Here is a 22504-nt window from a genome sequence, read left to right as displayed (position 1 = left end):
ATAGTGAGAGCAGGATAAAAATAGCCTGGGTATTGCGGGGCACGATGGGAGCGTGATCAAAATAGTCATCCTGTGCCACAAAAAGCACGAACGCCTCAAGCAGCAGGCACTGCTCTCTGGCCGCACAGTTCTGAAGGTAGCGCCACCAGCAGCAGCAACGCAGAAGAAAGTACATCACAAGTAATGGGGGGTGGGTGTGGGTGAGGAGGACGAATTCCATGAATGGTAAGGGGGGGTGTGACTGGAAAAGTCTGGCACCACTGAGATGGATCAAAGCAAGTGCACACTGTCATCCCATCATCAGAAAGGCCGGGCATGCTTTGGTCGTAGCATGAGGTGTGTTTCTGTAGGATAGTAAGAAGGTGTCCACAAGCTTTTGAATGGAAGAATTTCCCCTTGCAGATCTTAAAGCTTGTTTCATGGTCTGCACAGACCTTTCAGCTACTCCATTGGTGTATGGATGATAGGGTGCTGAAGTGATGTGATGTACCTCATTTGCTTTCAAAAACTTTCAAACTCCTGAGAGGAACTGCAGTCCATAGTCGCTCACAAGTTGTCTGGCAGACCGAAACAACTAAAGATTTCACATAATTTCTGGATAGTACTTTCATCAGTAGTGGATGGCATTACAGAGACTTCTGGCCATTTAGAACGGGCATCTACAAAAACAGGAACATGCTTCCTTTAAATGGGGCAGCAAAATCAACATGAATACACTGACACGGGTTTTCAGGCCAATCCCATGGGTGTAGGGTGGCCAACTGAGGTGCGTTCCTCAAACTTTGACATGAAGTACAAGCTCTTGCCTTCTCTTCAATGGCACTGTCCAGGCCAGGCCACCAAAAATAGCTTCCTGCAAATTCTTTCATGCGCACTATTCCACTATACCTGAAGTAGCTGATCTAACATCTGTGATCGCAGGAGTGGTGGAATAATGATGTGCCTCCCCCACAACAAGCAACCAGAATGGACTGATAACTCCATCCTCCTGGACATGTAGGGAAGAAGGTCGGGTGAGATTTGAGAGTCCCATAGAGATGTTCCATGCATCACTAGGTCCATAATTTGGGATAGTACTGAGTCAACGCGAGTTGCCTTCTTTACTTGACTAACAGTGGTGGGTATGTTCTCTACCTGTTCAAAGTAGAAGATTTCTGTGTGGCCAATATCTTGATGTTTAACTGGTAAAGGCAGCCTTGAGAGACCATCTGCATTGCAGTGCAGAGTGGATTTCCAATATCTGATCTCGTGTGTGTGCGGAAAGCAACAATGTCCATCGTTGCATCGACGTGCATCTGTAAATATGCCTGACTCAGATCAATCTTGCTGAACATTTGGCCACCAGCCAAGCCAGCGAAGAGGTCATTGATGCAGGGAAGAGGGTACACACAACACACACAACCCTGGGTTAACAGTGACCTTAAAATCCCCACAAATTTGAATGGAGCCATCTCTCTTCAATACTGGAACGATTGGGATTGACCATTGGCTGTGGGTAACTGGTACTAGGACTCCATTTTTGACCAGGTGCTCCAGGTCATCTTCAACCTTTCACCTGATGGCATATGGCACAGTTCTGGCTTTCAGACATTTTGGTTGGCTGTCAAGCTTAAACTTCAATTTCACCGTGGTTCCTTTTATACTTCCCAGGTCCTCTCCAAAAACAGCAGCATGTTTCTTTAATACAGCTGTCAGACCTGTTCCTTCTTTAGCCGTCCTGTGCACTTCTGCCCATTTCAGCTGGACCTTCCTAAGCCATGACCTTTCCACTAAGGCTGGGTAATTGCCTTCCAGCACAAACAGTGGCAATTTAGCAGTCTGTCCATTGAGCACCACCTTAACATCAGTAGTGCCCAACATGGGTACAGCTTCTCCAGTGTATGTCTTCAGAAGAGTTTTTGTCCGCTTAAGCGGGAGATGCTTTAGCTTCTTCTTATACACAATGCCTGAGACCAGCAAAACTGCTGCACCGGTGTCCAGTTTCATGCCTACAGGTTTACCTTGCAACAACTGGTTACCCAGTATTCATGTGAGCTAACAGCCATGGACAAGACATGGCATGGCACTTCTTCTGACTGGGTGTCACTTTGATCATCCTGAGTCTGCTCTATCACATGCAGATTTTCCTTTTTGGTCCACCAGGCAGCAGACTTCTTTTTCTCCGGTTTGCCTGTTCGGTTTGCCTGTTCTTTCTTTTGTTTGCAGTGTGTTCTTTTTTGCACATTCTCGACACATTAGGTCTTTACACCAGCATTTTCATGCATGGTGACCCGGCTTTCCAGAGCAGTAACATTCCTGGCTCCCCACTGTCTTGTGGGTAGGTTCTTGTGACACCTTATGCACTCTGGTTGATGCACTGAACTGTTGGGCTTCCTTTGCGGACAGCTCCATCGAGATTGCAATTTCAATGACCTTCTGCCAGGTGGGCTGCGCCTCTGTCAATAGGCACTTCTGTATTGCTTCATTGTGCAGACCACACACTGACCTATCACATAGGGGGTCATTGAACACATCATTAAATTCACAGTGCTCAGCAAGCTTTTTCAGAGCTGCTAAAAATTGCACAACTGTTTCACCTTCTTCTTGAATCCTTTTGTGGAACCTAAATCTCTCTGCAATTACCAGCGGTTTTGGAGAAAAATGTGCCTCCAGGATTTTCAAAATGTCACTGTAAGATTTTGTCTCTGGCTTATCAGGGTGCACTAAGCTGCACAATAAAGTACAGGTTTTAGCTCCTACAACACTTCAGAAAATGGGCATCTTCTTTGCATCTGTAGTTTCATTTGCAATAAAAAAACCCTGAAAACGTTCCGTACATGAGTTCCAATTATCTAGACTCTCATGAAAAGGTCAAAGGGGCCCCGAAAGGGTAGCCATTGTTGTCCCTCTTTTTTTTTTCTCTTGTCTTTTGGTGTCTTTTATTCATGTTTGTTGGGGTTGTTCACACTCAATTGCTGGTGTTTTCCATTCACTAGCACTGTTTTTCCCCGTTCCCAGTCTGTCTGCTTCACTTTGGTCCAAACAAAGCAGAGCCTGTTTTAGTTTTAGTTTGAACCTTCAGTGTAAACAGCCCAACCCCCAAAACAGCAAAAAGGTTTTTCTTACATTGACTTTTACTTCTTTGCCGGTGCAGCACAGGTCAGTACCATCCTCCATCACCACTTTTATTATGTTAAATCCTTGGAAAATACTTTGTATTCAGAGAGAAATCAGCCCGGAACACAGAGAGATGGAAACGCATAAAAAGTCTTTATTGAACTAACACTAAAACCAGCCAGGAGTGGCTGAGCTATCCCCTAATAGTCCAACTCTGTTACTGTGGCAACAAGCTAAGCTCTGTTGCTACAGCAACCTGGGAAATAAGACAAGACACAAAATACACAACAAGTGTGGTGACCAAACCCAGTGCTTCAATGGGTGTTTTTATGTCCCTCTGCTCAGAGGAACATTTTGTCGAGCGCCACACGGAATAGCTGATTCAAGGAGCCTCCTCAGTTGACACAGTCCTAAGTCTGCTTTGTAGGCATATGCTGCGCCCTTTACCAACCTTGGGCTCCAGCACCGTATCTTTCCTGGAGAAAAGGCAGAGGATGCCTAAGTACAAGAGGAGGTGCTGCCAGCTGTGGAGGCCAACAAGCAGCAGTTTCACTGAAAAGCTAGAAGTTAAAATCATGGAGATAACTTCCCACTGTACCCCCAGGGGGCTGCAGCCCAAGCCCATCCCACCAGGGTCACTAGCTCTTCTCTCCCTCAATCATCCCAGCGGTATGGGGTCTGGACACAGATTTTAAAGCAGCTCAGTAGTGCCAGGATAGGACCTGCCCAAGGGCTATAAATCGCCCAGCTGCTTTAACTCTGTTGACCGCACTAGTGACTCTCAAAAGAGCCCGCAACTCCATGAAGTCCAATAAACACTGCTACATTGCTATTGAAGTGACATGGATGGTGTCCAGACACTATGGTGATGTGTGTCAGGATAGAACCGATGATAGCATAGATCTGCAGAGCCACCCAGTGTCAGGCTAAGCAGCAGGGGGTGGGAGCAGAGACAGCCACTTCCCCAGACTTGCAGTGGGTCCATATGGGAAGCAGCCACTTTGCTGATGCTGAGCCCCTGGCTGTTGGCAGAGTTGATTGTGCAGCAGCAGGAGGAGGAGGGGCTCCATTGCCTGAGTTCAATCAGGCCCGAGCTCCACCCTCAGCTCCTCCCACTCTGGTTCTGGTGCTTTCTGCCCTGCTTCGACTGTGGACTGGGTCCCTGCAAAGATGGCAGAGGGAGCAGTGGGCTGGAAGGAAGGGATCGGGAGGCCTAATCCAACTCGCAGGTGTCTTGGTTCGACACCACAGTTCTATACCCTTCTGAGCCAGCGAGTGACACGATCAAGAGTCCCATCCTGGTTCCCAGCTGCCATAAACTGCTGCCTTCATTTCTCGCTTGAAATTTGTGTCATGACGGTAAATGCTCTGCATGCTTCACCCCAGAGACGGCTGCATTTCAATGCAAGGCAGATAATCCACATGTCTAAAGTTTGTAAAGCGCCTGGGGATTCCTCTTGGTAAAAGGCACTAGAGGGATCCCTTGTTATAAAGAACTAAATAGTGCCCTGTCCCTGCAGCTTGCGTGAGGGTGGGGTTAGTCGGGGGGGAGGGGGAAGAGGCACAAAGGAGCCTTGTCACTTGTGTGCCCTGTACAAGGACGGGGGATGGGTACAGCCCCAACACTGCAGGGACCAGAGGGGCAGCTCTCTGTGTGACCCTGGGGGACTGTTCACCCTGGCGGGGTGTTTACGGGGAAGGCAGGAGGTGGAACCATGGCCCTGTGTGTCCCCCACTGTCCCATGGAGCACCAAAATCAGTCATTGCAATTGAAAAAAAAACCCATCCTCTTTCCACAGGTTTTCAAATTTCGGGGTGCCACCCCCAATGGAATTATTCAAGAGATGTCGAGGGAGCAGGCGGGGGCAGTAGTTCACTCATGTCAGCCCAGCAAAGCGAGGCCAGCCAAGGAGCAACATCTTCACCTCCTGATTCACCTCAGTGGGTACGCCAGCCTGTGGGTCAGTATCAACATCCGCTGTGGCTGCACCCGTTCTGCTCCCGGCAGCCTTTGCGCCCAGCGCTGGCCTTGCAGAAAACACAAGAGGGGAGGGGCGAAGGGGTTTCTGGTTTTTTAAAATATCTCACTGAGATCCAAACATCAATCCCAGTTTGAAAAAAATATTGACTTCCTTTGTACAGCGCGGTTAGCCATGCGACCTGCAAGGAAGAGGAAAACTCTTCATGATCCAATTCCCTCTGGTGAAGAAGTGGCATCAGCATCAGGTGAGTTTGTTCAGAATCACCCAGCAGGATGCAATAGCCCCTAATGGCAATTCACTGCAGGGCTGGACTTGGGCTATCCTAGGGCAGTGGTGTGCAAACGGGGGGAGGGGGCGGTTCCCACCTGGGGGGGCTCAAAAGGTTCTCTTGGGGTGAGTGAAGAAACTGGGATAGTGGGGCGCCCACAGGACCTGCTGCCATAATAGTGAGAGTAGGATAAAAATAGCATGGGTATTGCGGGGCACGATGGGAGCGTGATCAAAATAGTCATCCTGTGCCACAAAAAGCACAAACGCCTCAAGCAGCAGGCACTGCTCTCTGGCCGCACAGTTCTGAAGGTAACGCCACCACCAGCAGCAGCGCAGAAGAAAGTACATCACAAGTAATGGGGGGTGGGTGTGGGTGAGGAGGACGAATTCCATGAATGGCATTGGCTCTGCCCAAGCAACTGCAGCAGCCGCCAATGGGCAGTTCTTCTCTACTGGGGAGGCCACCAGGCACTCTGCAAGTGGAAAGCAGCACCACGGGACTAGTGACTGTCCTGTCACCAGAGCCTCTGGTCAACCCCGGCCTTCACAACAGCTCCAGGGCACAGAGCCACCCTGTCCTCTGCTGGAAAGAGCCTGCCCAGGGCAAGCAGATGGGTCTGAGATCAGCAGGGAACTCTGTGTGGCAGGGAGCTGGTTCTCAAAGGGTGCAGCTGTCTGCTCCCCTCCTGACCCTGACCTTTTAGCTTTGCACGTGCATGGTGAGTGGGGGGGACAGGCAGGGAGCCGGGTTCAGGCAGCTAAGACCACCTTGCCACTGCAGGATGCCATGTCCCCTCCTAGAAGTTGCTGCATTTTAGCACTTGGTTAAAATCCAGAGCATATGTGGGGGTGAGAACAGATACCGGGCTAGATGGGCCCATGAGTCTGATCTGGACTGGCAGGGAGAGCGTGGGATCTCAGACTAGATGATCCTGGTGTGATCCAGTTGTAGTACTAGCTCCCCAGTGCCATGTGTCTATTAATTGTGCCTGTGGGTGAATCCAGATAAAGGGGGCAGGATCCCTTTTCCCCACTGCCCCATGCAGTGCTGAGCAAGTGTTGCTCACAGCGTACTATGAGGGGATCCAGCCAAGGGGGCTATGGGCTGTAGGTGACTTTGTCTCACTAGGCTTCGTAAAGCACCAGGCTCCCATGTCTCATGCCCCTGAGGCTCACACTAAGTTCCTGAGTGAGGACAGTCTGGGTGCTGGGAAAGCTGGTGAGCTGGACTCCACGTCAGAGATGACATCATTTTGTTGCTTCTTTTGTCAACTTCTAGACCTTGGTCAGTATTTTTCAGATATCAAAATTTTAATTTCAAAATTCATTCACAGTTTTGAACAGAAAAATTGGGGACATTTAAAAAAAATTATGTACTAGCAAAAAATATATCAAGAAAAACAATTTTTTTCTTTCATTTAAAATGTTGTGAACCAAGTTATTAGTATAAGAATTGTGAATGTATCTAGACGTGCCCAATCAGGGATCAGTCAGCCATAAGGCTGCTGGAAATGTGTCAAGTTCTGGAGGAAAGTTGAACCGTTTTTGCAATTTTATTCTGCTGTTTTTTAACCAGCTTCAAAATTCAAAATGACTGAAGCAAAAATGTTAACCCTGAATTTTATTGTAAAACTCACTGAGATCCAGACATCAATTCCAGTTTGAAAAAAACACTGGCTTCCTTTGTAAAGTGCTTTGGGATCTGCTGAGGAAAAGCACTGTATTACTCTTTCTCTTATCCATAGGACATTCAACTGGCATGGCAGCTCTTCATGATCAAATTTCCTCTGAAGAATCGGCTTCAACATCAGGTGAGTGAGCAAAATTGCCCAGGGGGTTGGAACATCCCCTGGTGGAAATTCACTGCAGGGTTGGACAACAACAGCTCCATGACTGGGTGTCACAGCATTGTTGCTTCAGGGGCTTGGGCTAATATTCTAGAGCCCTTCTGGATGTTTCCCTAAAGGAGGTGCAACATGGTGCTGGGACTGGATCCATTTTTCCCAGCCTGGATTAGACATGGGCAGTGCCCTGGATTTCACTCCCTTCTGACTTCTTAAAGTACCAGTTTTCAAGCTATTCATGTCCTCCTGAATGAGTGCAGAACTTAGCTGATATGGGGGTATCTTGAGTGACCCCACTAAAGTAAATGAAGTTAGAAGCAGATTCTGATCTCAGTGACCCTGGGGTTAGTCCATATTGGAGTCACTCCAGAATTATATCCCTCTACCTGAGATCAGAATCTAGCCCTGACTCCATTGTCATCAGTGGGGTCACTCTGGATTTACACTAGGGTCATTGTGATCAGAATCTGGCCCAGATGGGTTGGAATTTTGTCAGTTTCCATTTTTCTTTTTGAGATTCATCAGTGAAGAGACGGAATCCGACCCTAGTCCTGCTGCAGGAATAAAGGCAGCAGGAAGTGGGTGGAACAGGATATAGCTCTCCTTCTCTTTACCTAACATAGACTGGCCCATTGCAGCCAAAGGTGCTTCTGCCCTCACAGTATCAATGGGGTCTCTAATTGCTCTTTCTTCCTGACAATCACAATGCCATACAAGCAGGTAGCCTCAAAGCTGGTTGATTTGTGCTGTGCTTTCACTTCATGTCCCAAACTCCTATTTGTGCAGCTGTTAACCTGCTGCCGTGTCCCATACCAGAGGTGAATGCCTGTATATTCTTTGGAAGCAATTGATGTGGAATGGGCTGGGGAAATAGATGACAGTATGTTAGTATTTCATCCCTCCCCAGAGATCATCTGTGAACAGACCCTCCTGCCCTCCACTGATTCTATGGCGGGAGCTCCAGGTGAGTGAGATGGAAATTGACCGGGAGGTGGAGAGAGGGCGGCTTGACGGGCACTGCTGATGCCTGAGCAGAGAGAAACCAAATGTCCCCTTGGCCTATTGCTCTGACCCAGCCACTGTCCCCATCACCTTTATCAGGTTTAATATCTGCTGCATACAGGATGTCTCTGGGCTCTCCTCTCCCTCCATTCCCTCAACCCCACGACCTTCCTTCTCCTCTCCCCTTTACACCACGATCAGCCTCCCTGACCCCATCTGCCCCACTATCTCCCCCAACACAGAGCCCTTCCTACATGCCTCACAAGCTCAGGCTCCCCGTCCAGCATTAATATCAGAGTTGGGCACACACTGAGAACAGACCTGTCTGCTGGGCAGTTTGCCAATGGGAATGCCCAGGTCCCATTACTCCAAATCAGGGGTGGGGAACTCCTTGTTTGGTGCTGAGAGAATGTGAGACATGAAAGGGCATTTACCCCCCTATCGGCCACAGGTGAGACCAGCTGGAGTCAGAGTCCCGCTGCTGCCCACTGGAGACAGGACAAATGTGACTGGTGTGCCAGAGAAGAGAAGGTGGGATTTGTGCTCTCTCCCCCTCGCCCCCCATCTGTCTGTTGGTCTATTGATCTCCCTTGAAATTTATTTGTTTCTCTCAACAATACCACTGAGAATCTCCCCCCTGCATCCTCTGACCTGAGCATTTCATTCCACTGGGAAATGTCCCATGGAAATAACTGACCAGGGGTCTGGAATCCAGCTGTTCACTGAATCCCCTCTGCCAGCCACATTGCCAGGGTCCCAGGCCATGGAAACGGCCCTATGTCCTGGAAAGAGCACCCCAGCTGGCCCCTTCCTCGCAGCTGTCCAGATTCTCTCCTCACCAGAGCTATTCACTGATAAAAAACTTCATGAACACAGAATGAAGAGAGTCCAGAGGTATTTTGTGCACATCACATATGTAACACTGAGGCAAACACCCTCCGTTCGTCAGGGTAAAATTTGTTTTTGGGAAGCTGGTCTCAAACCCCGATCTATAGAGGAGCAGGCACACTCCAACCCTCCACCTGGCATCCTATTGATGGTGGCTTAACTAAGATCCATGAAGCTCAGTTCCAATGTGAAGCTGTGCGCCTGAAATGCAGTTGGTGGTGCCCTGGAGCTGTGGATTGGCCCACTGGGCCTACTTAAGCCAGCAGCAGGAACAGAGCAACTGGGTTCTGAGCAACTGGGGGTCTGCTCTGGAATGTGTGCAGGGTGCTCCTTGATTTTTCACTCAGTAGTGTCCCTATGGATGCTCCACTTTAGATGTGTTTGTATCCCTGTGTCTAGCATTGGCGACGGGTGTCCCTATTACAGTGCTCCAGTACCAGCCCTCCTCCCCTCTGCTTCAGAGTTCAGACATGGACTCTGCAGTAGAGAAGGAACTGAGGGCAATTGGACTGCACAGCACAACATAGCCGTCGTTCATGGTGCGAGACAGGAGAGGAGCACATGTGCGTCCCAAGGGGGCACAGCTACCGAAAATCTCAGAGTAGCTCAGTTACTGCACAGGGTGGGTAACCTTTTCTTTCCTGACCTAGCTTGACTCCTAGCTTCTGGCTTGTGGTTCCTGAACTCTAGTTTTTCTCCTGCTTCTGGTCTCCTGACCCAGCAGACTTTTGACTCCTGTCTTGTGACTATGAATTCTGTCTCTGACCACTAAGTCTGACTGCCCACAACCCAGCTGTGACAGTTGAATTCAACAGGAGCTGCCTGCACCTGCTCAACACTCCCCAAAAAGAACCCCTCACTTGTTAAATTTTAACCCCTTTGCCCCCTTTTTTACAACCCTTACCCACAGGATTCCGTCTGCTTTCACTTACACTTCATTGAACACAGACTGCTCTCATATCCCCCCTCACTGCTGACAACCCCCATGGCAAGAAGGCCCCTGTGCCCTGCTACTGATACATCCTCAAGCTATACATGCACCTCTTTCCTTTGATCACACACAGAGGGCTCAGACCCACATCCCTTCGTATTACATTCAAATCAAGCTGCTCCAGCTAACAGCTCCCAATTCTATACAACTAAACCCAACAGTGAATGCAGCTGGAGTACATGCAGATAATTGCTGGTGGCTATTGCCAGCTCCAGGACGGCAGAGTTAAGGTTTTGTGAGTATTTACCTTAACTCTGTATTTTCTGGTTTGCAGAGGCTTTGGTTTTGCTGAACTGGACATTCTGGGACAGCCTAAGATGCCTATGGGCAACCTTAACTCTGCATTATTGTAGGCTCTTTTAGTGAATTTCCTACTTAAAAAAAAAAAAGAAAGAAAGAGAAATGTGAGAGTCAGAGGTCATTTAGACAGTTGTGGGCATGCCTAGGGTTGCAGTTAATTCTCTACTGAGGGTAGATATAACAAAAAGACCTCACTTTTATACAGTGTGTTTCATCAATAGATCTCCAAGAACTGTACAGCAATGTCCCCATTACACAGATGGGAAACTGAGGCACAGAGAAGATGTGACTTGCCCAAAGTTATCCAGCAGGCTAGTGGCAGAGCTAGGAATAGTTCCAGTCCAGTGGTCTCTTCCCTAGGCCACACAGTTGCTCTGTGATTCCTCAATGCTTTTCCCCCTGTACATTTTGTTATAGTGGAATGGGGATAATGGTCATGCTGTGAAATGTTTGCAATGTACTGTTGCTAATAGGTTGGTGAGAGAAATCTCAGCCATGGTGTGCGTCCCAAACTAGACAGTTTTATTCCATGGTTGTTACAGTAACTTTTAAGCACCTGGTTGGTGACTGGGTACCTCTCCTTTTCCAGCCTCTGCCCAACCATTCTCCACAACACATAGCCCCACCAACATTGCCAGCTCACTCTTTCCATCTCATTAAGACATTAGTTGCACTCTAGAAGCCATTAACGTGTAAGAAGTTGCTCTCTTGGTGTCTCCTGCTGTGTGAACATATCACAGGCAGCAGCTTACTGGTAGGCCACACTCTACCTTGTTTATGTAGTCTGAGCTGCACCCTTCCCCCCAAAATACTTCAGTCAGGCTCCCCCAGCCATGCCACAGGTCCACCCAGTCCACCTCCCCTCCAATCCAGCCTCCTTCCTCCACTTATTCTGTCACCTACAGAGAGGCATGGCTCTCCAGATCCCTGCTTATATGGAGGGGGGGAGAAGATGGCCTCATACACCCTGATAGGGGGCAGCCCCCAGATCCTGGTCTCAGAGAGAGGGGATAGAACCCCTTTGTGTCAGAGTGATCAGAGCGCTGGCTCACCTGTTAACTCCCCGCACTCTGTCACACTACCCCATGGGTACTAGGTGACATGCACTGTGATGGTAACTCTCAAGTGACTGAGACCCTCGTGTAACACACAATCCCAGCCCTGGTCTGTGCCCTATCTGGGGGGAAAATACATTAATAGAACTCATGAGCTTTAGGAAAACCATTTTTTTCAGGAACCCCATGGTCAATTGGCCACAAAATTTGGATCCCTAACCTTAGCCATCATCCCCACAAGGCATACCAAATTTCAAGACAATGTGAATAACCATGCAGATTTTAGTGCATTTAGAAGAGTCAAGCTTAAACAGAAAGCTGGTGTAAACCTTAACTAGAGCAATTCCGACAGTCCACTATAATCCAGTGGGAAATACCCATTGGCACAGCTTTAACACCTGTTCCTGTGTTTTAGGATCTTTCAGAAGAAGTAAAACCAGAGATTATTCAGGACCCAGATGGGAACCAGGAGATGTACAGGTGAGCGCTGGGGCTGGGAGTTTGGAGTAACGCCCTCTGCAGCTGTCTGTGTTTGGGAGCACAGGCCAGACCCTATCACACAGTGCTGAGCATCCCATAGGAAGAGGCTCAATATAAACAGATACAGTCAGTACAATCAGTACAATAGACAGAGGAAAGCACTATTAAGTGTGATGTAGATCAAGCTGCTTCACTGGAGAGGACCCATCTAGTTTATTGGAGCAAACACTTTAGGATATTTTGCCAGCCCATAACACAGGGCTGTACCCCCATAGAAACTGCCAGGGTGGGGACGAGAGCCTTCATATGTTACGTGAGGGACCTCTGAAATCTATTAATGACTCTGAGAAGATGGGTCTAGTAGGTTAGAGAAAGGGGACTGGGATTCAGGACTCCAGCACTCTAGTCTAAGCTCTAAGGGGGACTGGTGATGTCCCTGGCTCTGCCACTGATTGTCTGTGTGGCCTTGATGGCAAGTCACCCACTTCTGTGTTCCTCAGCTTCCCCCTCCATCAAATGTTACATGCCCATCTCCTAGTGCGATTGATGATGCTTAATTTATTAACAACTGTAAAGCACTTTGAAGTCTTTTGACCCTGGGTGCTAAAGAAGGGGGAAAGGTATTACTAATTTCTCCCATCTTTCCCCTCATTTTATATATATCAAAAGAAAAGTCCATGAGAAATGGAAGAGATGGCACTTATTGCAAGTTAAACCAAAACTGGGCTGGTTCTACCTAACACTTTCTAATCATTCTCTCCCCTCCTCTTGTCACCCCCTGATACGCAGGGTTCGTTTCTCTAGGGCAGGCTGGTTCCGTTGCTCTGAAACTGAACTGGAGTTTGAGGTGAAGGCAGAAGTGACCATCCAATACGGATTTGGCTCCTGGAGTCAGCATCTGAGTGAATCTCAGAAGGAGCAATGGATGGTGGCTGGCCCTTTGTTTGACATCAGGTTGGAGCCGGCTGAGACTGTGACAGCTGTTCACTTCCCGCACTTCCTGTGTCTCAGAGGTACGGTCAGAATCAGACTCAAAAGTGTGACTGTAATCACCTTTGTAATCGTATTAACAATCATGGTCAACCTGATTGTAGCCTAAAAGCAGAGTTGCCAGTGAAAAGTGCCTATGACTCATAATCATACCCTTAAAGAACAATAATAACCACAGCTATTCATATAATGACATAGTCTTTTCTATGTTAAAAGAATGTTAAGGTTGCAAAGTTGAGCACTCAAAGTTAGGAAATGCCAGAATTAAGGCTGCCTATGCAATCTTAATTCAGCCCCCTCTGTGAGTAACTGTTAGCAATAGTAAGTTGTCATCTTCTCTGTGGACCAGCCATTGAGGGGGATGGGGACACACACTTACCCCACAGGTTCACAGCCATTTGCTGACAGCAGAGGAAGGTTGAGAATTAGGAATACTGGGTTCCATTCCAGGTGCTGGTGGGGAGTGTTGGCTTGTGGTCACAGACCCTTCTGCCCCTGTCCCTGTTCCAGTCCTGTCTCTCCATCCCCCCTCCAGCTAGTCATCCCAGTTCCATTCTCCTTGCTCAGCCAATCCTAGTCTTTTCTAGCTGCCCCCTCACTCCCAGATCCTCATTTGATTCCTATCTCCCTCCCCACCTGTTCCCAATCCCTGTCACACTCCACAGGCACCTCATCCCAAGATGTTCTCTCTGCCTGTACCCCCGATCTGACTCTGTCCCCCTTTGGCCTCCTCCTCTGACGTGCCTGGGTGCCCACGGGGGAGCATTGATAGCACAGGAGAGAGAGGCTCCCTGCTCTCAGTTCTGATAGCTAGTGTCACAGCAGCCGTTGGCTGTTGGGAGGATAAGTTGCAGGGAGAGCACAGCTCAGCCCCTCCACCCCCAAGTCTGGAGCATGCCCAGTGCAGATGGAGTCATCGGGGTTTAGCTGGCACACTCTAACAAGTTTCTACTGAGCATGTGCAAACAGATGTTTTCAAAGGCTTATAACTCAGCCAAATGTGGGTGGATTTTCACAGGAACAGCAAAGGGCACTTCCCTGGCACATATGCATCCCCCTGCCAAATTTAGGTCCCTGTTGCTAATCATGGAGGTGCTTGAGCTTCACAAAGGAACAGGTGAAAGAATTCTTTTAATAGCAATAAAACAATGTAAGTTTTCCTTTATCGCATTCTTGGAAATGGCTGAACCATTTTTTCTGAAATTGCAGGGTAGGGGAATCCATCTGAGGCAGGGACCTGGTATGGGAAAATTCTGCCCAATTGGTTAAAGTTTAGCAAAGTTATAAGCAACTGAAAAGAGGATCTTATAATGGGAAATGTAAGGCAATCTTATCTTAGCACTGCCTCTACTACTGTGTGATAATAACACAGGCCTTTTCATCCAGAGCTTATGCCTCAAAGTAATTTACAAAGAATGACTGGACTGTGAGCTTTGGTTATGACCTGGGAGCATAGATCTTACAGGATCTTGCTCCCATTTCCACGATCAGAATGTGCACTGCAGAGTGACTGCCTGGATATCCGGGGATGTCACAGAATCATAGAAGATGAGGGTTGTAAGGAACCTCAGGATCTCAGCTAGTCCAACTCCCTGCTCAAAGCAGGACCAACCCCAACTAAGCCATCCAAGCCAGGGTTTTGTCAAGCCGCACCTTAAAAACCTCTGAGGATGGAGATGCCACCACCTCCCTAGGTAACCTATTCCAGTGCTTCACCACCCTCCTAGTGAAAATGTCTTTCCTAATATCCAATTTAGACCTCCCCCACTGCAACCTGAGACCATTGCTCCTTGTCCTGTCATCTGCCATCACTGAGAACAGTCTAGCTCCATCCTCCCTGGAACCCCCCTTCAGGTAGTTAAAGGCTGCTATCAAATCCCCCCTCATTCGTCTCTTCTGCAGACTAAACAAGCCTAGTTCCCTCAGCCTCACCTCATAAGTCATGTGCTTTAGCCCCCTAATATTTTTTTTTTTGCCCTCCATAGGACTCTTTCCAATTTGTCCACATCCTTTGTGTAGTGGGGGGCTCAAAACAGGACACAATACTCCAAATGCGACCTTACCAGTGGCGAATACAGGGGAATGATCACTTCCCTCAATCTGCTGGCAATGCTCCTAATAATAAAGCCCAATATGCTGCTAGCCTTCTTGGCAACAAGGGCACACTGTTGACTCATATCCAGCTTCTTGTCCACTGTAACTCCCAGGTCCTTTTCTTCTGAACTGCTGCCTAGCCAGTGGTCCCCAGTCTGTAGCAGCGCGTGGAATTCTTCCGTCCTAAGTGGAGGACTCTGCACTTGTCCTTGTTGAACCTCATCAGATTTCTTTTGGCCCAATTCTCTTATTTGTCTAAGTCTAAGTCACTCTTTATCCTATCCCTGCCTTCCAGTGTATCTACCACTCCCCCTAGCTTAGTGTCATCTGCAAACTTGCTGAGGGTGCAATCTACCCCATCCTCCAGATCATTAATAAATTAAGGAGTTAAGTGTCACTGTGATTCAGTGGGTCACAGCTGAGCGTGCTAGATTCAGGACAAACTGCTAAGAAATAGGGCAGACTCACCCCAAACTGGTGGTTATTCTATCATTCTATCATAGCTGAGGTTAGTCCTGCTTTGAGCAGGGGGTTGGACTAGATGACCTCCTGAGGTCCCTTCCAACTCTAATATTCTATGATTCTATGATTAGTTTATACCAAACCAGTAACAAAAGTAAAACTTCTGTCTCACTACGCTGGTTAACAAGAAGTCAAAAATGCCATCTCCTTAGACATTCCAGCCCTTATTTCACCATCTTGACACTACACTTTATAACAAATGGTTATTGAAAATCAAATTTAATCAAACAAAGGGTTCTTCTGATCTCAAGAGATCAGCCCCATAGCCAGGTCAACATATAACTCAAATCCTACCCAGTAATCACGCTGCTGCCAATCCTTCAGTAACTAAAATCTAAAGGTGTGTATATATATAAGAGAAAAGAAGAAGAGAGTTAAATGGTTAATAGACCATATACGTACAGTAATTGCAATGTTCTTATTTCAGATTTGTAGCAGTGATGGAATAGATTGCTGGCTTGTAAAGTCTTGGGTAACTTCCAAAAGATTGGAAGGTACTCAGTCCATCGTTCAAATATACTCCTTGTAGTTGTAAGTCCACAATCCAGAGAATCAGAGCAGGAAAGAGGCAAGATGGAGTCATTTCAGGGGCCTTTTATATCCTTTGCCATATGCCTGGAAATTTACTGGTTCAAAACACAGCTCACAGCCCCTGTTTGTGGAAAGTTACTGGCACAAGATGGAGTCTAGGGTCACATGAGCATATTCATGTCCTTACATGGCTTACTGACTCACAGGGGGTAGCCATTGGCCAGTCGGAGGCCGAGGCATCAGCATGAAGACCCAGCAGGGTGGAATGGATGTCTATGGCATATTGTGAGAGTTAAGTGTCATCAATGGGCCACCAACACGAAGCTGTCTGGCTTCAATATAGATTTTTACCTGGTTGGTATTACCCAGGAATACAGCACATATGTAGGATGCCAGTACATAGTCATTATTTATAAGTTCAGATACAAAAAGGATAAATGCATATAAACAGGATAATCATACTTAGCAAATCATAACTTTTCCATTGACACCTTACATGACACACTTTGTACCAGATTTGTTGCAAATGTCCAACAGCGGCAATATTGATGATATACATGGCCATATTTCAGTCATACAGCATTACAGGGGGTTAATACACAATCAGGCGAGCAGAGGGCCGAGATGTCCTTGGGAATGGGGATCAAGGCAAGCAGTGGAGGGAGGTGCCTGACGGACCTTGTCAGTGCGGAATCCCAGCAGCCCCCAGAGCTGCGGGGATGGATGTTTCCAGAACTCAGATGGACATGCTGCCTCTCTGACAGCAAGAGAATCAGGACAGGCTAACGGAACCTTGTTTGCTTTGTGACCCACTGACAGAGGCCAACAACTCCCGAATGCAGATCGCCCATTTTGTTGACGAGGGGATGACCCTGGAGAGTCCAGCGCAGGTGAGGCCGTTCCACACTGTGTGGGAGAACCCCAGCTTCTCTCTGACCGGATTGCTTTGGTGGAGGAAGAATTCTGATCAGAGTCCTCTGATCCATTCCAATGTACTGCTCTACCAGGCACAAAAGAAAGTTAATCTAACCCTCCATCTCTACCTGATACCCGACGACATCTCACGGGTTAAGGTAACCTATAGTGTGAGCCTAATGGTTTACTGGTGAAGTCTCTCAGGGACAATATGGCAGTTGTGAAGCACACAACACACACAAGACACTTTGCCCAGAGACTATCTCATTATTTCTCTTTCACTTAATCATGTGAAGCACAAGAGAGCACAGATCATATAGAAAACAATACAGTAAATGTCTTAGCTGCAATGCCCCTCACTAGCTCCCCCTTCCCTTGGGAGACGGTCTGGGCTGGGGAAAGCAGGCAGGTCTTGCAGCTGCTCCATGCTGGGTTGCTTCTCCCTCATCAAGGCTTCTTCCTCAGCTCCTGTGACCTTCCTTTCTCCTTCCCAAAGTTTCCTGTGTGTCTTCCTAGCTTACGTGCCCCTTTCCAACACCTGCTGTTCTTTATTCTAACTCTTGCTAACTTTTCATTGTTTCAAAAAATGCCCCCTCAGACAGAGGAGGAAATATCTTTTCTCTTGGGATGTAGTTGTTCTTTCGCATAACTTTTGTACAGTCGTAGCACCGTCATTATCCTTAAACACCTTCCTAGTGTATCTGTTCTAGGAGGAGCTAACCCAACCCTGCTAGTCCATGGTGAATCCACATACAGAGAGCTATTCATGATGTCACAGTTTTTCACAGTAACATGTCACAATAGCTCCATAATATCAACCAGAATTCATAAGTTGTACAGATAGGATCCCCAGCTTGACACAACTCTCATGGGGTGAGCTGGCCATTAATGAGGGCTGGGGCTGACCTCCCAGGTGAGAGGAATTAAGGGGAGACTCACTGGACAGAGTCTTGTGACTAAACCAGGCCTGTTGGGGGGATAAAAACAGTCTTTGGGCAAACAGATCACGGAGACTCCAGGGAGAGAAGACCTGGCACTCATTGCTCCATCCAAAGCTGGAGAGCTGACAGTGTGCAGGAAGAAGCAAGGCAGTCTAGATTACAGGACAGACACCTGGTTGTTTAGCGTTCCTAGGGCTGGGAACCCACGAGAGAGGGAGAGTGCAGGTTCTGTGTTGCCACCCTGCGCAGGGGACCGGCTACCCCTATGAACAAGAGGAGGATGAAGAGACTGAGGAGACCCTAATAAGGCTAGAAGCTGAGCCCAGATGGGCTGGATGGCTTCTGGGGAGAAGATAGACCCACAGAGGAAGGGCTGTGCTTGGGGTGGAAGATTTGTGTGTGGTTTCAATTCTTTGCTTTATACCTGGGCCATCTAGACAGTTAAGTCACCTCAGTGATATAAAGTGTTGGATGCCAGAAATTAACTGTTAGAGAGAGGGAAACTGAGGCAGAGGCAGGATTCAATGCTGGGTTCAGAGGGACCTTTCTACAGTAACTGAAAACCAACCACAGTGTACAATTGGTGTGACCCACATTTACTTGCCATTGCCACCATATAATAAGGAAAATCTCACAACAGGGCATGCAGCTGTTGAAAGATAACTGGCCTAGGAGAGCAGAGTGAAGCATTTTACTGGAGACTAGCTGTCTTCATGACCTTCACTCAGATAATTTTACTTTCAGGAGCTTGATATTGCTCCTGGGAAACGATCTCCTACTTTCACACAAAGTATCAGAGAATGAGGAATATTATGCTCTGTTCTGATCACAAGTTCTGTGCTCTGATAATTCTCCAATAACTGAAATCAGTAATTTAGATAAGTAATAGCAAATAATTTCAAATAACTAACAAATCTGAGTAAATCAGTCTGTTTGCAGTCAATTTATAAAAAAAGGGCAAAATCTGTCATATTAAATTGATTGCTATAAATTACATTATGGTCAACATGACAATAATGAATCTTCTTACAAGGTCACAATCTGGGTCTTAAACCAGATCGGTTTTTCTCCTTTCATTTTTAACAAAGACCCTTCCCTCCAAGGCAGCTGTGAAGGAGAACAGGAACCAGGACCCTGACAGTTCTGGCTGAGGTGCTTCTGCAGTGTTTTCTCTTTTGTATCTCCCAAACATGACTGTGCTTATGTTTCACAGGCAGTGGAGGTCTATGAAAAGAAGTGCCTGTCATGGTTTGTGTCCAAGCCTCATTTCACCTCTGAGCCCCTGCGCTTTGGCTCTCACCACATTGTGTCCAGTCCATCGGAGATAAGAGTGACACCCAAGGTAAGCAAAAGGAGGGAAGTGAGCATGGAGTTCAAAAGTGCTGGGCTGCAGGAGCTGGGTAAAGCACAGATCTCTGAATCAGTGCTGACCCCAATGCTCTAGTGTGGTGTAAGGGGGCCTGTGCTGCTGGGCGGAGGTGGGGGGCCCAATAGGGGACATTCTTCCTTTGGAATCAGTGCTGATCCCTGCGCCCCAGCATGCAGCTAGGGGACACTGTTCTGCAGGGAGTGGAGTAGGAGACACACTCTCCCTCTGGAATCAGTGCTGGTCCCAAAGCCCCATCACAGCGCCAGGGTTCACTGTGCTGCAGGGAGTGGAGTGGGTGGTACAGTGACTAGAGCAGAGTCCTGGGAGTCAGGATTCACTGGGTCTACTCCCTCCATCTGGCTGTGTGCCTCAGTTTCCCCATCTGTAAAATGGGGATAATGAAACTGACCCTGCTTAGTAAAGAGCTTTGGAATCCGTGGAAGGAAAAGGAAGTGTCAAGTGTATGGTATTAGTGTACTAAAACTGTACTGCTGATGTAACCAATTGCTAATACCAAGTACTGATCACATTGAGGTCTGATACTCAGTGAAGAATGCACATGCTGTCATTGGTTCCATATTACAGATGCTGAACATTTCCAAACACATTCTCACAGATGGGGGCTGGCTGGAGAATGTTTTGTTGATGCAAAAGTCCTCTATGATCAGCTCTGACTACCACACCTCACCCCCTTTCCCAATCCTGCTTGCTTGAAGTGGAAGTAGGTGGTCACCCCTAATATCGCTCTTGGTTTTCCTGCAGGAACTGCCATTTTTGGATAGACCTGCAGAAGCTCTTCAACCATTCACAGAAATCTACACTAAGAATGTCAAGGAGGATCTGGAGCTCAGTCTTGTGGAGAAAAAGGTTGGGAAACTAATCTGGGAGGCTATTGTCAGACCAGGTAGGTTCAGCCTGGCAGTGGGGAGATATTTATGTCGGCAGCTTCCAGCCACCATCTCTCATGATGGCTGGCACATACCTTTGGTGTGAGGGGACTGCAACTCAGGGAAAGCCAGCAGGGTATAGAACTCAAAGATTATTGCCCTAAATCTGTGACTGATGACAGCTTCACTGCTGTCCGGCTGCTGGAAACTGTGAACAGTTGGAATTGCACAGTGACCACTTGGATATAGGGCTCACATTCAGCTGTGGCAAACCTCAGAAGTGAAGATAAATCCCCACTAGCTATAAGATGTCTAGGGCTGTTGCTGAATGCATAGCCAGTTGTTGGACTGCACTTATGGTTCATCATGAAAAATATTTAAGAGACCAAATAACCCAGATTAGCCAAATATTTACTGTCTAAAGACAGTTCAGTGCACAAAAAAAGTCATACATAGCCTTTTGGGAAGTGATCACAGGGTTGACCTGACACAGTAGGTTTGCTTCAAAGATACATCCTCACCTCAGCCATATTTATAGTGTGGTTGTTTACAGGTGAAGTGCACCGCACTTAAAGCTTAAATTTCTGCCAGTTTTGTCTTTATACTTCCCTGTAACTTTCCCATATCTCGGTTTGAACACAACAGTCCAAAGAAGTGGCCCATGAAAGCACCTGCTAAGCTTGCACTAAGACATACAATTAACATATCTTGCTTTTGATAGGTTTTCTATTAGCTTTGCCAAATACTTCTTGCAAAGTATTGTGGGAGATACAGCTTAGCATTGGTGAACAGAACTCTGGGAATAACATCATCCACTTGGTTAACAGAACTGCCCACTTGCTGGGTGTAGTACAATATAAATATGCATGATCTATATGTATTCACTATCAGGGCCCATGATACATACTTAAACAGATCTGATTCCTTCCAGCAGAGGGCATGAGAGCACAAAACACACTTGCCGTGCATTGTAATATCTTTGCTCTCTTGATCATGGATTTTCTCAGGAGCAGATCACAGGATGGTAGGGTGATCAGTTAGCAAGTGTGAAAATCAGCACAGGGGTGAGGGGTAATAGGCACCTATATAAGACAAATCCCTGAATATCAAGACTGTCCCTGTAAAATCAGGACATCTGGTCTCCCTACAGCAGTGGTGCTCAACCTTTTCCAGTCCTACCTCTCCCTCACCAGGAACAGAATCTGTCACTGTGCACTGCCAAGGCTTCCTCGGCAGCAGAGACTGAAGGCAGAGCTGGGGGTGGAACTGGGGATGGAGAAGGTTAGAGGTAGAGATGGTCTGGGCGGAGGGAGAGTGAGGGTGGAGCTGGGCCTGGAGGCAGAGTAGGACTGGGGCTGGATGGGGTTGGGGGAGGAGCAAGGTTGGAAGTGGAGCAGGGATGGAAGCAGGGCTGGTACTCCCTCCATGCACTCCCTCCCAGCGGCGCCCCCCCCCCCCGAACATTCCTCTGTGCCCCCTTTGGGTTGCGTGCCCCACAGTTTGGGGACCACTGCCCTACAGGATGGGGACAGGTAGCATTTGATCTTTAGGCCACCTCATTGTGGAGTGAAGTCTCCCAAGTTCAGACTCTCAGCAGCTTTGGTGCTTCCTTTTCTCTCGAAACCAGGGACTCTGTTTGGGAGAGACCCTCTGGGATAGAGCTCAGCCCAGATTCTGATCTCAGCAACTCCACTGACGTCAATGGAGTCAGGGCTGGATTCTCATCTCAGCGACTCTGGTGTAAATCTGTGACCTCAGCGCCTCTCAAGCCAATCAAGTCTAAAAAGGCCCCATGTGATATATTAGGGAAAAGTAAATAACTGCTCTTTCTTTCCCTTTTTCTTCCAGAGGACCTGACACCTTCTGTTTCATACACTGAGACTGAGAGGCGGACAGGTGAGCAGGGATTCACAGAGCTGCAAATGCCAGTTTCTAATCCAATTCTTCTCTCACACCAACTGATTTCTCACTTCTGAAGCAAAGAAATCAGATGGAGAAATCCCTATTGAGGTCTTTTCTTGTCCACATGTTCAGCATTGCTACTACACCTCACCCCAGAGGTGGCTGCATTCTGGCACTGGGTGAGCAATTCCTCTGTATCTGGACTGCAAAGTGCTGGGATGAAATTCACTAGGGAAATGTAAAGATTTATATTAGCAAACATGTTAACAAACCCCAGTTCATTCTCTCTCTTCCACCCAGACACACATTTTGTTGACCAGCACCGAGAACAGCTGATCCAGCGGGTGACTGAAGTGCACAGCATCCTGGATTCACTGCTTGGCCCCGTTCTGGACAATGAACAATACCAGCATGTCAGAGCTGAGAAAACCAAACCGGAGAAGAT

At 47.7% G+C, this 22504-nt stretch overlaps 1 protein-coding gene across 1 annotated transcript; it reads left to right on the top strand.

Annotated features, from left to right (window-relative positions):
* Positions 1-5249: 5249 nt before the first annotated feature.
* On the top strand, positions 5250-22133 carry LOC137160141 (caspase recruitment domain-containing protein 8-like). Its single transcript, XM_067558580.1, has 10 exons — positions 5250-5322; positions 7094-7159; positions 8100-8156; positions 8646-8725; positions 11844-11908; positions 12698-12921; positions 16865-17118; positions 19115-19243; positions 20033-20174; positions 22006-22133. Exons 1-10 carry the CDS (start codon positions 5250-5252, stop codon positions 22131-22133), a joined length of 1218 nt encoding a protein of 405 aa, XP_067414681.1.
* The last annotated feature ends 371 nt before the right edge of the window (positions 22134-22504 follow it).

The sequence above is a fragment of the Emydura macquarii genome, unplaced genomic scaffold, assembly GCF_026122565.2.
Source record: "Emydura macquarii macquarii isolate MOO-44397 ecotype Brisbane River unplaced genomic scaffold, CSIRO-AGI_Emac_v2 contig_2141, whole genome shotgun sequence".
NCBI lineage: Eukaryota > Metazoa > Chordata > Testudines > Chelidae > Emydura > Emydura macquarii.
This window is presented reverse-complemented; position numbering and strand designations above follow the sequence as displayed.